Source organism: Ammospiza caudacuta, chromosome 2 (genome assembly GCF_027887145.1).
Source record: "Ammospiza caudacuta isolate bAmmCau1 chromosome 2, bAmmCau1.pri, whole genome shotgun sequence".
In the NCBI taxonomy this organism is placed as follows: domain Eukaryota; kingdom Metazoa; phylum Chordata; class Aves; order Passeriformes; family Passerellidae; genus Ammospiza; species Ammospiza caudacuta.
In genome coordinates, this window is record NC_080594.1 from 71,989,200 (window position 1) to 72,006,268 (window position 17,069).

Below are 17,069 nucleotides of genomic sequence, written 5' to 3' on the forward strand. Positions count from 1 at the left end.
CAAGTCTTTCTTGCAGGCAATACTGTAAGCCTAAAATTAATGGTTTTACAGTAGGAAACTCTTACCTACTGTAAAACTATGATGGGGATCTATACCTACACCTATTATGGGGATCTTTACATTTGATCACTTATTTTGAAACACACTTGGATGGGACTGAAATTTCATCAAAACCAGGGCATTTCTATAGAAGTACTTTTAACAAACAAGCCCCTCCAAAGAAGTGCTTCCTTGGGAATTTCCCCTAAGAGATTGTGCCTGTGCCTTTCATTTTTTATCTTATACAAAACTCAGAGCTTCTTAGACCTGAAAATACAGAAAGACTTCATACAAAGTAATGGTACTGACGAAGAATTCTATTTTTGGGAAAGTAAGACCATTAATCTTTCAATATAATTGCCAACAACTCTTGGGCAACTCAAAAGGAAATACAGTACACAGACTGAATGAAGCCACGTAGCTGAGTTGTTCATTCACACTAAATATCACAGCTTGAGGGTATCTTGAGAAAATAATGCATACAAAATAGTAGGGAATTCAATGCCAGGAGTAGCTTCCAAATGTTTTGTTACTGTATCATCCCAAAGAAACACCTTTGAACTGCTTAAGAGGTAGTAAAGAGAATCACAATGTCTTTAGAAATCAGGATGCCTGTTAATATAGCATATTTATCAATAAGATTTTATCTTTGGACAACACAGAACAAAAAAATTGTTGCCTTAATACATTTTTGCAGAAAAAAGAACAGATAATTCTTCTGCACTATTACACAATTGACACCGAGAGACAAGCTGTAATACTGCCTCACATCTTAAATAATTCCACTTTTGCCATTCCACCTTTACTCTGAAATGAGTATGGATGAACTGGGAAAAGAAGGTTTAAAAGGCTCTAAAAAACAAAAGGAAAATGCTTCAACTTGTGCAGCCTTTGTCCAAAAAAGAGGGTTTCCTATAACAATGCATAGACAAGTATGAACCACTTTCTACACAGTAAACCACTGTGAAATGATATAAGAACTATTTCATGTTGTGACATTAACAGAATAGACTATTTAGGAATAGTTATTTTTCTAATCTTCTCTCCTTTAAAGTTTTAAATTCTTTTATTTAGGATACCATGAAGAAATATCTGCTGGTACTAAAAACCACATAGAACACCTTAGGCCCTTATTTGTAGTGGCATCGGCTACAGCAATGTAAGAATAAAATTATAGAGCTCCATGTTTCAGGAATACTTCTCAAGAACCTCATGGAAAGTCCCTTCTGTATTATTAGATCTGCTAGAACTAACAAAGAAAGGAACAGAAAGGCACGCAGATTGAGTTTATTCTGACGGCTTTTATATATGTATTTAGATCTCGCCAACAAAATAAACCATGATTAAAAGAAACAATTGTTTTATATCAGTAAAGGAAACTAGACTTAATTTATTTCCCAGCAGTTGTAACTAGTATCCAGACGACTGAAAGGCAACTTCAGTTTTATAACTTCTTTTTTTAATTTCACAACAAACTTTAAATGGCATGTTTTACCTTGTTAACTCACTAAAGGCATTTTAAAATTATGAAGAAAGATGACAAATGTTTCTTCATGGACTTTTTAAAACATGCTTTCTAAATCAAATAGTTTTCTAATCTTGTTTTACATGTATTTTTCATTTCAGCATTTCAGTTTTGTGCCTACCAATGCAGAAATCCCAAACTAATTTCCAAATGTTCACTGAGTCATTTTATACACAGTATTTAGACTGAGTGAAACTAAAGCAGAGAAAAAAGCAGTTTTAACACTTTGCAATTCATTATACTATTGCTTTGGAGAAGACCTGTGGTGCCTCGAAAAGCAGAAAATGAGTAATAAAATATAGCTATTAAAAATATGAGTGTAAAAACATACCTTTGTTATTTCCAAGGCCATAATCAAACCCTTGTCCATTACTACAGCTTGTCCCCTTACTGAAAGCTTGTATTGAAAAAGGACTTGGGGGAGGAGTCTGCACATTTTGATCTAGAAGGACTTGCTCTGTAAAAAAACCACATCACTTTGGGGTTAGACCTCTGAGTAATGGATTCCCACTAGAAAGATGAGTCACAAAGCAAAAGGTGATATTTATTTCCACCGATAGCACTCCTCCTCTCGACTAAATTCTCTTCAAAAAAACCCACACACTGTTCTTCAGAACTCATGCTCTAAAAATACTAAGACAGAGGACTTTATACTAAGTAGACTGTTTTTGTTTGACTGAGTTGTTGGCAGCTATGCCATTATTTGATACGTTTTTTTTCAGTAACATCATTCAGCAGTGTTTATTCTTTGGACAGCAATTGTTAAAATCCCTTTGACAAAGCAAGGTGGACGAAGGATGGTTTTCAGAGTGACAAACTAGGGCCACTAAACATTTAATTGTGGCTACCCCTGATAGTTCATGGAACATGAGACATTTTTTCCTGACAAATTTATTTGTATCTGCAAATGAGTACTATAATTTGACTTTCTGTATGATACTAAAGCAACCTCCAACCCAAACCAACCTGGAGTATTTCATAATATTCAAAACTACAGAAGAATTAAAAATAAATGAGACAGAATCCACTCGACTATTTAGATTCACAGAGAAATTACTGACTTAACGTGGTCAAAAATACCATTCCAACTGACAATATATATGAAAACTTTCAGAAGAAATATCCCAAATTCAGGTTTTTAAAAGCTTGAGCTGGCACCTTGAATTTTTTTTTCTTGTCAGTGTACTAAAATTAACATGGATAAAATAAAAAAAAAAATCACAACTCTTTAAAAAGTACTTTTTAAAAAATTGCATTTCAGGACAAAACTGCATTTCAGAGTACAAACTCTACATAACTTATTCAAGTTAAAACAAGTTATGAGGGAGAAAGTTATAAAGTTGGAAATTTAGTCAGTCATAAATAAAGGATCAAGAATTTTTTCTATCAGAAGCTACTCTAGATCTTGCTGTAATACTGTAACTGTCTACAGACCTAGCTATTCAGAGTTCTACCTTGTCTCTGACAGAAACCCTACTCATTATTTTATTTAATTATTTAATTTAATAATTTTTTAAAATAATGAGAACGTGAATGTAATGTGAAAGATGGTGCTATTCATGGATAAAAAAATGGACATTTGCAAATCTAGCTAGAGCACCTCTAGATCCTTATTATTTCCCTCTAGCAAAAGCATTGAAGCTGATCATAAATTTTGAAATAATTTCATTGCAAATAAAAACAATCAGTTTAAAATAACCTTCAGATATGGCTTAAGTGCACAAAATTTTACATGGCACTGGGTTGGACTAGGAATCTAGAACAGGTTGAAAAATCTCAGTAATTTCACTGGTAACTGCTTGAACTCCTTTAGCCAGATGCCCCAGACACATCTGCCTTCACCCTACCTGTAAAAAGAGACTCATCTAGAAAAGATTAACAACTGTTACATTGAGGCATGGGATTCATATCAGAAAGTTTCTAAGATGGTATTTCCATGAGCTGTATTGCAGAAATCCCACTACAGAGTTTTGTCCACAAAACCTGGAGATTGCATTTCTGTTTTTCTGTGAGAGCAATGCTATATTCCAAGATGTCCTTCAGTAACAGTGCCTAAGCATCAAGAATCTGAAGACAAACCTTCAAACAAGGGTCTTGTTTAAAGTCTTCCTGATTTGTGAATTCTTTCTTAGAGCACACATATACTTTGAGAAATTTAAGACAATATGAAATGATAGGTCAAATACTAAAGATGAAAAACTACCTAAAAATGCAATACTGTCAAGTTACTTATATGTATTTCCCAAAATAAGCATTCTGGAATGGAAATTTTTACATGCTGCTTATTGTATTGATTTCAGATAAAGTATTTTCTACTGGAAAAGCAAACAATCCTGTATAAAAATAGAAAACAATGAATTTATCAACCCTATTATTGAATGCCTGTGCTTTCAACAATAAGGTACTGTTCCAATTCACAATTATTTCATTTATGGAATCTACTTGGGCTCTTTGAGCACCTCAGAACTTGACATTATCGGACACAACTAAAATTAGAAAAGCTATGACTTCTGAAGGAGTGTTTGAAGCATTCCATAAACATTTATATATTTAATGAAAAACTCTTGACTATTTCCCTTCTTTGCAGAAGGTTTTACACCTGATAGTCAAGCTGCAACAGTCTACAGAAACACTTATGTATTAGCAAGGAATTGCTTTGTTCTGATACAGTAACGTGATGATAATTGTTAGAGTATCTATGTGTGAAATGAATTTCAGCAGCAAATGTGAAAACCAGAAAAATGACAAAGAGTCTGTTAAAATGAACTAATAAGAGGCTGACAATAAGTGCGACCTAAAAACACAAGCAGAGTATAACTGCTGAGGTCAAAGCTTTTCATAAAGATACTTTTTGGAAAACAGATGCATAAAAATTAACCTCAGAGCTGAAAGAAAAAAGATGGTTAAAATTATCACCCATAACCATAACTGGTACAGAAGAAATAATACAGAAATATTTTGACTGTTTTTTAAAAAAAATCATTTTAAGAATGTTTATCAACAACTTTTAAGCCCAACTGTGCAACATAATTCAAATGAAAATACATAAGCTAATGTTATACCTGCTCAAAACTCAGATACTTCTTTATTTCTCCTGTTTAGATTGCTTATTTTCTTTAAAAACTAAATGAAAAAAAATAAAACAACCACTTGCCATCTTCATGTCGAAGGTACTGGTTTCCACCTCTGTCTCTAGCTAATGACCATGCCTCGCCTTCATCACTTTCACAGAACTCTACCATGCTGTTCTTATCCATTTGCACCCATGTACCTTCTGAATTAGTCACCTGATGCAGACACATAAAAAAGCACAATTTATTGACTTCTCAAATAATTCAGTAGCACGATTCAGCAACTACTTATAGTATCTGGAAAACACATTAAATTTCAATCTTTCTATTAGAAAGTAAATGTTAAAAAAAAAAAAGTTTCTTAAATTAAGGCCACAGGCTGAGGCAGACTGAAGTACAAACCTATTTATGGCATATTTACATTTAGGAGTAATTCCAAAAATTTTAGACCTATTTATATTCAGAAGAAGCAAAACACCAACACCACAACTTTAGAAAATCCACATAAGCCTAAATAAAAACTGGAGGGAAATAGTCACCAAGATATACCTTCTAATCGATGGTGGCAACAGGAGAATTATAATACCAAGATGTACATGAAAGGTTTTTATGATTATTAATTTTGTTCCTGATATTATATTTAGGAAATAGCATGACACACTTCATCCTTAAGCCCTACTTAACCATAAAACACCACAACTGGAAAACCCAGAACAATAACAATAGTTCAGCAACTAAACAAATTGATACAATCAGTAAAGAGAAACAGGAATTTGTTAAATGGTTAGGTCCTAGGAAAACATTTTATGAAACAGAATTCTTTCAAAGAATAGGACAAAAAAGTAGATCAAGAAACACAATTTTGTAAGGAATACCATAACAGAAATACATAAGCAAGCACAGGTAACTGCAGTGCAATTTTAACATTATTCCAATCAATGCAAAAAGGCAAGAGACACAACTGCATTAGTACTGCTAACATAAACCAAGGTCAAAGGCCAGTAATTAGCAGGAGGAGGGGAAAAGCAAACCTGGACAGAGGCAGATTCTTTTGCTGCGGTTACTACTGTTATATACTGGTATCTATGAAGACATGAACTGAAGCTACAAGGATCCATACCTCGCCCACTGCCTTGACTTTGTTTCCCAGAACTAACATTCCAATTGGGATACCTCTAAGGTTAGGGCAGCTTCTGATGTTGTGACCTGATGGGCCAGTCTTCACTACCTTGTACACTCCAGGTCCACCTCGAAGGAATGGCATGTCTTGTTCTTGCATCACTGCTTCCTGTGGGCAGTGTGAATTTAGGTCTTTGAAAAAATCATCAGCATTAGACCTAGATTCCTGAGAAATTAAAAAAAAGGCAAAACAGAATAAAACCTATTAATATCACCTTTAAACTACTGAGATAAGAAACACTTACTTCAAGACTACAAAAGGTAAATTTCAGAGCTAAAGGAGATCCTAGTTACAATGCTAATTTTAGTGTGCAGTGCTGAACAACTAACCACTACTGAATTGCATATCAATTGAATTACTCCTGACATTACTCTTCAAGCAAAAGTGGTACAAATGTAACCATTTATATAAAAATAATAGCTCATATCTAACATCAAATACAAATTATTTATCTAATTGCTTTCACTAAACCCTTATCCTCGCTGACATTTCTCAGAATACATATACATTCCTCCTGCTCTATCTGTGAAATTTTGTTAAAGTCTGGGACTATGGAAAGGGAATTCAATATTATTTTGTACTATTTGCTGATAAAATATATATCCAAACCTGAAGTAGAAAACACTTTGAATTTCTTACCAAAAAAAGTGGTAGTTACTAAAAGAAGAGAAAAATTAGCATAGATTTTTCAGTCAGCAACAGCTTAACTGAAAAGCTTTGTACAAAAAACCATGAGGGATAGAAGTAACAAATGTGCAATTATTTCAGAAGAATGCAAGTGAGAAGCAGGAGCAAGTTCCACTACACTGAAAGTCAAAGGTACTTCTAAAGGAACATTAAGGAAAGTTACCAACTACATAATGTCCTGCTGGATGAAGCCAGGGGTTTCCTCATTCAGCTTACTGTGTTCAGCAACAGGAGAAGCTTTTTAGAAGCAGCATAAAATCTTTACTAGTGGTCTGTCCCTTATATACCAACAGCATTTAAAACCTTTTTATTATGGATGTTACAGGGTATACCCTATTTTCTTTACTGTCTATTTATCAATCTGATTTATCAAAATTTAATTTCTTCTGAATATGCTGATACTTTCTGCCTTGACAATCTCCCACAAAAACACCTTCCAGGAGTTCACTTACTGCTGTGAGAAAGAATAGTTTCTTGGTCACATTTAAACCAAACTTCTGGTTACATTATTTACTTTTAAATGAATGCAAATTTCCTCTGATCTCTTTAATTATCATGTTTTCAGCTTTTTTTGGTATGGAAGTCTGTGCATGTGTCCAGACTAATACAGGAGTTTTTTTCAAGAAGCCTTTACACAAAAATGATTCTATTATGTAAATATGTAACTTACAAAGCAAGTTAATGCAAGCTGAGTTAAACTGGTTTGAGAGAAAAAAAAAGGACAATTTAAACATAGTTTAGATCTTGACACAATAAAGTCTGCTATTCTGGGGAAAAACAACCAGTGGACAAACAAGTTTTAAAATCTCTAAACAAATGTACTTCACATTATTGTCTTCATTACAAATTTCATACAAAAAAAATCCATCTCAAAACATTACAGAACTGATATTCAAGCAAACACTTTAACAGTCACTTTAAACAGCTTAACTGTACATAACATATAATGTTCCTAGAATGAAATAATTTTTAAAAACCCATTAAGAATGGTCTGAGTATTTATTAAACATCTGTGTGGTGGCTTTACTGATATAAATATCATCTTATTGGATGGCACAACTTTATGTGGAGCCTCCAATAACAGAAAAATATTTACCAGTCAATTCTGCTCTAAGAGAGAATGAAAGGCTTTGTTATGTTACTAGGCCACCTCTCTGAATTTCTAATTTGGTTTGTTAAAAAAGGAGAGCATTATTTATTAATTATTAAAAATTCAATAATCTGCCCTAGTACTTTTTTCTCATTTTAGAAGAAAGAGACACAGATACAGCACTGAATGCAAATCTGCTGTTTCCTATAAAAGTAAGTCACAGACTTCAAAGTAAAAAGTAAAACAGACTTCAAAGAATATTGAGCACAAAGTTGAGTCATAAGGTGCATTCTGAAAACATGAGATACAGTGTGACTGTTCCTGTAATTTAACTCACCTTAGGGGGTAAAGCTTTGGAAGTCCATGAAAAAAAGTCCAAATCCCTTACTCCTTGGCTAGCATTAAAGACATTCTGAGCAACAAAGTTTGAAAAAAAGAGACATATATCAACAAAGAAATGGGAACAAAGAAATATTGGAGGAAGAAGCTCAAGGTAGTATAATGCAAAGTTTCTCCTCAAGTAAATTTACTGGTAGAATGTTTTGAAAAAGGGGGAAGTTTTGTTTTCCTAATCAAGTCACCTGAGTCCATTGCTCACCATGGCAAATAATCCATTACACAGAAACAGTTTAGTATGTCAAAAGCTCAAAATGGATGTAGTGTGTCATGCCATTTACTGAAATTAAGAGCCAGACATCTCTTACAAAGCTTGAGACTTCAGACATAGAAAAATCTCATATTTCTGTTACCAAGAAACGGTAGCTGGTCCCATCACAAATCAGTTTTCTAGTGAGATGGTCTCCTGTTCTAAAAGATGATTTCAACCAGTGCAGGACAAGTGCACACAGAATTTTAGTCACCCAGTCAGAACCAAAGAGATAGAGAAGGGTTAAGCTCTCTGTTGCTGAAAGGAGTTTACTTGCACAGAATGATTTCACCAGTTTGCACATCAAAATTGTACTTTTAACTGGAGCCAAAAACTTCAGTGCTATATGGAGAACAATTGCTAAATTCCATTAGTTTTGTAAAACATACAATGTACTAACAAGTTTGTTATGAATAATTGTAACCCAAATATAGCTGCCAGAGAGACATCACTAATTTTTTAACCAATTGCACACACTATCGAAATAAGCACTGCTGCTCCTGCTTAATTTTTCCTCCCAAAAAACAGTGAGGACAGCATTTCTTATCACCGGAAAACATGAAAAAGAAGCCATCTTTTTTCCCACAAGCTAGTTTCTATTCATTTCAAAGAAATTCTCTGTCAAATGAAATAACAGTATATATATAGCAGAACTAATAATTGTATTTATGATGGAATCTCTTTGACAAAGCACCCATTTCATCTATATGAACTGAAGTATTAAAATCTAATTTCTTATCCCATCCTGATATGGGAACCAAATGAAATCCCTGCTCAGCAGCTGCATTAAAATTCAACAGTAGCTAAGGCAGTAAGCCCTTTCAGGCAGAAACAAGCACAAAACACCCTTGGCATGCTTCATCTGTGTTCCTTGAAAAAGCACTAACATGTTAAAAGTAAGCAAATCTACGTTTTTACCACATGATAGATGCACATAATCTACTATATACCGCTTGTAAACATTAAATTGCAATAGTACAAATGATCTGCCATTTTGACAAAGAGGGAAAATTGTCACCAGCATTTCTTTAGAATTGAGTACCTTTACCCACAACTGAAGGAGGTAGCCATGCACTAGTGATATATGCTCTGGGGCACTGGGGAAGGGTCTCAGATAGGAAGATTAGCAAAGTACAGGTTTATCAACTCAGCATAAAACTATGGCAACTATAAACAGCCTACATGTGCCTCATGAGTGTACTTCAGAGGCATCCAACCTACTTAAACTGTCTGATTCTATTACTCTGCAGCATATCACCTTTTTTCTGATGGACTTCCACTGAGAAACATGGACTATCCATACCTGAAATATTTAGGTATCATTTCAAAGATCTATTTTTCTACATAGAGCTCTATGTGTAAAATACACAAGGGAAACCAACAGCAGTGAAGTGGGACCATGCTGGCTTAGAAACACCAAGAAGATCAAACTAGAAGCTTTCTTTTGCTCTGGGAACTTGAGAACTTCCTGCCTATTATAACACTGCACACCAGTTTAGATGAATAGATCAGGCAGCTATTTGGGAACTAGGCTTTCATTCTGAGAAAATACTAAATACAAGCTTTGAATTTAGCCCTTATGCTATCATTTGTAGATTTAGTTGATGCTTTCTTTCAAGAGTTTACCTTCCGAGATCTAAAACTAATTTTAGAAATTCATAGTTTTCCCAATAAATTCAAAGTTTCAGAGATTAAAAAAAATTAATTTGTTTTGCCACAAAAAAATCTTTGGTCCATTAAGAAGCATTTATTATTTTTCAAATATTTTTCAATATTTCAGTTATTATTTTTCAAAACAAAGACTTATCTTAAGCAGCCATCTTGACATTTTATCCAACACAGTCTTACTCTTCAATTGCTTTCCATCATGCTTAAAACAATGGCAAAAATTTTTGTCAATGTCCTTCAGTGTTTCCACAGAATATTCAGCTTTCTGAGGTTCTGTGATCAAGCACTGGAGCCTACATACTAATATTAATTCTTTCTTCCATTGCAATAATGGTTTGAAAAAACAAGTTTAGCAATCCTTATTTGCCTTTGGTGCCAGGGGAATGTAATATTGTAGCTGGACATCAAGGTACAATATTCCTTCTTATAAAGTTTTAAATTTAAAATGAAGTAGTGAGAACTTCAAATGTGATGTTTTAAAAGACAAGTTCCAGAGTTTGACCAAGATCAATTTTTATTTCTTCCTAGAGTGCACTCTTTTGTATCATATGTTCTTTTCTCCTAAGCACTATGTGTAAGCAAGAATAAGTAACTGTCTGTATAAGGAATTTTATAAGCATTTTTTCAAAAACAGATACCTGAATATCATAAGACTGAAGGAAAAGTATGTACCAGAGATAGAATCAGCTTATTCAAAATTGCAATCTATTAAATTCACAATCTCATAATTATCTACAATCAATTGGATGCACAATTTTAGATCAGGGGCTGTAAAGCAGTTCCTTGTGAAAGGACAAGAGCAACAGAAGAAGAGCTGAAGACTTTCTAAGAAGGTAAATGAGCACAGCTCAAATAAATGAAACACTGGCAATACCATCAATCTCCCCTTTCCTATGATAATTTATCTTCAACTATAATAGCTCTAATAAAAATACAGAAAGTGCATTTATGAGATCCACAATATTCAGTATTTGCTTTATCATAAAATACCTAGTTAATGCTAATAAACATACATAAAATGAAGATACAAAATATACATCAAGATGAAAAGAGGTCCCAATTAACACTGCCAAGAACCTCTACTGTTTTTAATCTGCTCACTGTTCCATAATACAGTGAAGAAACAGAATAACTAAAACTTTTAAAAAAGTTTTTACATATTTTCCAAAATGCACTGAGAAATTTTATTTACTTAAGGGATTGATTATAAAAAGCCTGTATATTTAAACATGAGAAAGCAATGTAATTGGAGATGACAAGTCTGCCCACTCAGAGTTGCATAGAAAATGGAATCTAGTTGAAGAAATGTGACATCTATTTATACAGGGAATACATGGCCTAGCTCAGGCATTTGATCTTCCCTTTGCATTTTCAGTCACACAAGAGACTTTCTCCAGTCTTCCTTTTAAGCCAAAACTGGTTGAACGGCTTGGCTTCAAAAAATCTCACACAATCAAAATTTTTTCTACTGCATTCTGCTCATCAAGTCATTCAGCTGCACAAATCAACAGGATTGAGCAGATATCAATTATACCACAGTTTAATCTAACAAAACTTTAGCATTTATTACTTAATTCAGTATCTTTTTTGACATAAATCATTCATCTCTAGAGGACTGCAAAAATCAAATTTGACAACTTGCTAACAGTCAGTTTTTTGGACAATTCTGAGGAAAAAAAAGAGTATAATTTGAAATATTTTCAACCTAGTAATCACCATAAAAAAGATTTTAAGCTTCCTACCAAGAAAGCAGTATCTGTGCAAAGGAAGGATCTAGTAAGAAAGCAGTATATGCTAGACTAGCATGCTGTAAAGACTTAAGGCATTCAAAAGTCAGTCTCTGAACCTTATGTTTTGTCACCTTTAAAATATAGAACGTTAGAAAACTATTTTCTTCCTTTTTCCTCTTATTATAATATATATATATATATATATATCAAACCAACAAATCTTACTGCTTATATACCATCATAATGAAATAAAATAGTTTCAGGATATGCCAAGTCCTCCTGAAAATCTGAAAATTAGAGCCACGCAAGGAAACTCTTCTGACAGTAGCTCAGAACACATTTCTTGCACATGCCTGCACTGCTGAAAGAGTTGCTCTCATAACCTTTTGCTATGTTGGCTGCCACTTACAGAGCAGAAGCCAAGAAAGCACATGACGTTTAACTTGTGTCAGTCAAGACGTGTGACTGGCTACCTAAAAGAAAATTCGGCATATCTGAAGCTCATAACAGTCTAAATGGTAACAAAACTAATTCATAAGAGTGTTCAACAACCCCCAAAACCAAGAATGAATCTTTCATCTGAACTTCAGATGCAGAGAACTAAATGTTTGAAAACTGAATGCTGTTTTTCACATTTGATTGTACCTGATCTCCTTATTCATATGAAATTTGTATTCTCAAGATTATGCTGTCGAGACTGAATGCTCAGTTATTCATGACAGACATTTCTTTCCAGGCTTCTCTCAAGGAGAACAGCATATGCTCTTCCCTAGAACCACATGTATACCAGAGCTGTATGAAATATGCCAAGCAGTAAGTTCTTGCTAATCACAGACAATTGCTGAGCTCAAAAATATTCCCTTCAATAAGTAAAAAGGTACTGAAGATAGCTAAACTAAAAAAAAAAAAAAAACAAAAAACCACTAACCACAACTAATAAAAATCTACCAGACTATAATACCCATCTAGATAAACAATATTTGCTGAAGTTAGTTACTTAGTCAAGATAAATTCACTTTTACCATGGGTGAACTGGTAAAATACAACTACTGCACAGAACTATTAATATTTCATGGAAGTACAAAACAGCAATTTTCTAATGGCAACCAATTTCTAAGGCAAAAAATACAGGCAAAATTTTAAACAAAGCCTAATTTTTTTCCATGTTTTCATATATTCTACAATAGACTAGAAAAACACTGTGATGACAGGCATATTTGAGTGACTGATTTCTGAGTACAGAAATAATTTGCTTCTCAAATCCAAAATTAAAATAATTTCCCAAACAAGGATTCTATTAAAAGAAATCTACAAATAGAAATATATCAACAAATAATTTGCAGACAAGAAGACCTATTCACATCACATAACAGTGTTTGGCACAACAGCCACAGGGCATTATGAATTTCCAGTTTTAGCTACTAGCAAATAGCCCAATTTCACTGGAACTGGGACTATCTCAGTTCTTCTACAACCAAAAAACATGAACAGCATAATATTACTGGTTGCAGTGTTTAACTTAATGAAATATTTCTCAACTATCTTCAATTGCAGCAGTAGCTTACTCAGACAAGATGACAAATGAAATCTAAATAGCAGTATCAATTACATCTGATTCTCACATTCTGCCCATAAGCAAACAAGGTACTGCCCACTCAGGTGAATGCATGAAAACAGATGAGCCAGAAAGGCTGGCACTTTCATGAATCCTTTGAGAAACACTGGTTTAGCTAATAAAGCTTTTCCTTTTTTCGTCTTTCACATTTTTCAAAAAACTGTAATTGGTTTCCAGAAAAGGTCTAGCCTTTAACTGTAGTGATGACAATCACCATTAAAGTTATTCACTTCCTGTTAACTCTTATTATAAATTCAATGTTTGTCTGGAAGCTCTAGGGTTCTTTGATTAGCTAATGAAGTGGTAACTTAAGGATTCAGGTATAAAACTCACACAAAACATCCACAAAACCCAGAGTCTAAAGAACTTTTTTGGTTGGTTGGTTCTTGTAAAAAGCAACAATTACATTGATTCACTGCAGGCTGCAAGCCTCTTCTGAAATTATAGCACCAGTGGACACTTCACAGACAATGCTATCTAGCATAAGAAACACCTGGTGCAGACCACAATCCAAAACTACTCTGCTTTAATTACAGCAGTCCCTGCACTTCTGTTTCTCTTCTAGAAGAGGCTTCAGTATAAAAAGCCTCATACCTTTCTACACTCCACCCTCATTACACAGCAGCCCTCCAAAATGCACACATATAAGGTTGTATTTGATAATTAAAATATCGTTTACCTCAGGATTTTTTGCAGCCTTAATTAAAGAAAGTCTTGTAATGAGGATAGAGTGTATTTTTGGATATTTTTCAAAGGCACCTTTTACTTACGTCAACAGGTACCAGAAGGCTCTTGCCAAGATGTTGGTTAAAAGACAGACACCAGGCTTCAGTGTAACCATTCATGTTTGGAACATACTTCTTTATTGTTTCATCATTCAGCCTCAGCCAAACACCATCATCATTGTGGATCTATGGGAAACAAGCAACAAGAACGAGCCATGCCCTCCTGTAACTGTTCTGGAGCTAGCAAGGATTAACAGACTTCAGGCAGACAAGAGCAGCAAAGAAGCAACAATCCTTACAATGCTGATACAACAAAAGCAGAGGTAAAGAGGAATATTGACAAAATCAGAACTCCAAAGCAATGGGGAAGCATATTTTTTTATAAGTCAAGGCATGAAAACAAATTTAAATCAGATCATGCAGTAAACAAGAATGGCTTTGAAATAAAAGAGGAAAGAAAGCCAAGCCTTAATAAGGTTTATAAATTCCCCACTTCCCATTATTCCATTGCTGGCATGACTTTGTAAATCACAAAAATATTCCTTGCATATGAAGTTATATTGTAAGAAAAATACATGCATAGTAGTCTAACACACTAGTAGTGATCTTTCAGATCTCTAAGTAACAGATGTAATGAAAAGGACATCTGCATCTGAATTTTTGTGTAGAGTTGAAATAGTAAGTAGTGAAAAGCTAAATCTTAAGAGGTATTATTGTAAGATGAACTCCAGGAATTTTCTTTCCTTATATCAGTATCAAATGTTTGTTACACAGGTTTGAAGTAAATTAAAGGAAATGACAGCTTGAAAAACTAAATTAGTAAATTTAGATTTTTGCAATTTATGGTCTTAGGTTGCATATGTCAGCATCTAAACATGGAAAAAACCCCATTATTTTGCATGAATTACCTTTACATGTCAGCCCAATTTTCAATAGAAATGTCTTATGGATTACCTCATCAATGAAAGTGATGGATCCATTGACTTTCACTATGCCTATCTGCTCACTCTGAAGGGAAGGGTGGCTACGGATACGAAGCCCTGCACTGTCCTTGGCCACAAATTTGCGAACCTAAGAGAAGCAAAGAAAGACAGTAAGGAAGAAAAAAAAAATTGGAACAGAGCTCTCAGAGTAAAAAGAAATAGGTTTAACAGGTTCTGAAATGCCAGTGACAAGACAGCAGTCTTAAGAGTTACAGTTTGTTGCTAGTTTCCCATGGCTGCTGTGTATAACTTCATTTTTCTACTATAAATAAGAAAGTTATAATGTTCCAAAACACATAATGTAAGCATGCATTAACTTGGAAATATTTCTGTTATACCCTACAATAATCAGTACAACCTTCTGATTTTTTTAACAAACACACATTTCATTCACTGCTGAAAATTTCACCAGATTTGCATTTTCAAATTTATTATTTCTTTTAACTCATCACCCTCGGACTACCATTTCTCAGTTGTGCTACTGCAGTATTTTTTTAGTCAGCTTTTTTTAACCAAAAATTGGTTATTTTCCTTAGCTAAAGAGTTTAACTAGCCATTTTAAAATAAAATAATCTTTCTACTTCTTTATCTTTTAAACAGCTATTTCAATAGTTTCTTCCTTGTTTTTCCACAGCAAGGTTAGAGCAGAGGCTTCTTGCTATTAGCTGGACTTTCTACAGCACCACAAAATCTTCCACTTGTTATTCACTATCATGTTTTTACCATTCAAACATTATCAGGCACCTATTCCATAGAGAACAAATGTAAGGCATCCTCTTGGTTTCTTAAAACCAGAGATGCATATATTCTATCCATATGGTATAAAACCGTTCTCTTGGAAGGTTATTTTCAAACTCCACAGATAAAAGTGATAAAAGTATCAATAGAAATATGGATTTTATCTATAACGACATAAAGGACAGAATGATGTGTAAGGAACAAACTTAGGGATACATAACAAAAGGTAAGAGCTAAGTGTACGAACCTTTTTTCCCTAAAGAAATTATTTAAGAAATTATATTTATTCTGAGGATAATTTAAAAAACAAAATACAAAACCAACAAAACTCCAAAACCAGAAGCATGTAAAGGATTTCATACATAAATTACTCCAAAATGTGCAAGGTTTTGCTTATTAACAGTCCTCTTACTTGTAATACTTAGATTCTCTCAACAGACAAAGCTAGGACTTTCAAGGTCCTTGGAAAAGTATAAACTGAATCACTGCTGATTCACTGAATGCTGACAGCATTCTAAATACAGACCAACCAAAAACAAAATCTTGCAAATTAGGGGTCCTTGCATCATGTTACTTCAGAAAATCGTTATGACAGTTTGCTAGAACTTGGATTAAAAACTTTAATTTAGAGGAAAAACCCACATTCTAGATTTTGAGGAGGCACAGGCCTGGAAAGAGCCGCCTTCTCTTTTGCAACAGCTAACCTAATTAGTTAATACAAAACTTCAACCTATAACTAGAAATTACTTAAGGATCAGATCCACTGACAGAAAATACAATAAAAAAATCTGATCAGGAGTTCTCTTATGCTCATTTCTGACCATGATGAAAAACTGTATCATCTGATACAGTGCCTCTTTGCTAGGAACATTTCTGTATAGCACAGTGGATTTGTAGCTCCATAACACCTCCACCGGCAGCTCTTCCATGGAGCATACACCTGGATTCCAACTGAAGAACTGACTAAGGCAGAAAGGCTTAGCAATTAGGATGTACATCATCCCTACAGCAGTTTTCAAGACCCGTATTGCTGTGCTATTTTATCTGACAAATCTGCAAAGAGGTACACGTCACACAACACACATGTCACATAATAAAGGGGTGCTGTCCAGGATAAAGCGACCTTAACAAGGGGTTTGGTCTATGAAGGGGTGAGAAAAACCACTCCCAGGCCAGAGCTTTTGGGTTTGGTGGTTGGTTTTGGGTTTTGCAATCAATGCTAGCTACTTCTTGTGTCAGGATGGTAGAAACCATCAAAACGTGTTAGTGACCGATCATTCTGGTACCAGTCTTGCACCTTCAAATTCAGCTAAATTAGGACCATTTCCTTCTAGTTGGTTCCAACTACCCTGAATTACATTACATAGCTTGA

The 17,069-nt window shown here is 34.1% G+C and overlaps 1 protein-coding gene across 2 annotated transcripts in view; it reads right to left on the reverse strand.

Annotated features, from left to right (window-relative positions):
* MYCBP2 (MYC binding protein 2) overlaps positions 1-17,069 on the reverse strand; it is a 173,379-nt gene that overhangs the window by 41,446 nt on the left and 114,864 nt on the right. For both annotated transcript variants that reach the window (XM_058800162.1, XM_058800161.1), the window contains exons 51-56: positions 14,931-15,047; positions 14,022-14,162; positions 7,930-8,004; positions 5,756-5,980; positions 4,719-4,851; positions 1,896-2,021 (exon numbers count right to left, since the gene is read on the reverse strand). In XM_058800162.1, coding sequence (XP_058656145.1) covers positions 1,896-2,021; positions 4,719-4,851; positions 5,756-5,980; positions 7,930-8,004; positions 14,022-14,162; positions 14,931-15,047 — 817 coding nt within the window. The remainder of the gene's footprint in view (positions 1-1,895; positions 2,022-4,718; positions 4,852-5,755; positions 5,981-7,929; positions 8,005-14,021; positions 14,163-14,930; positions 15,048-17,069) is intronic.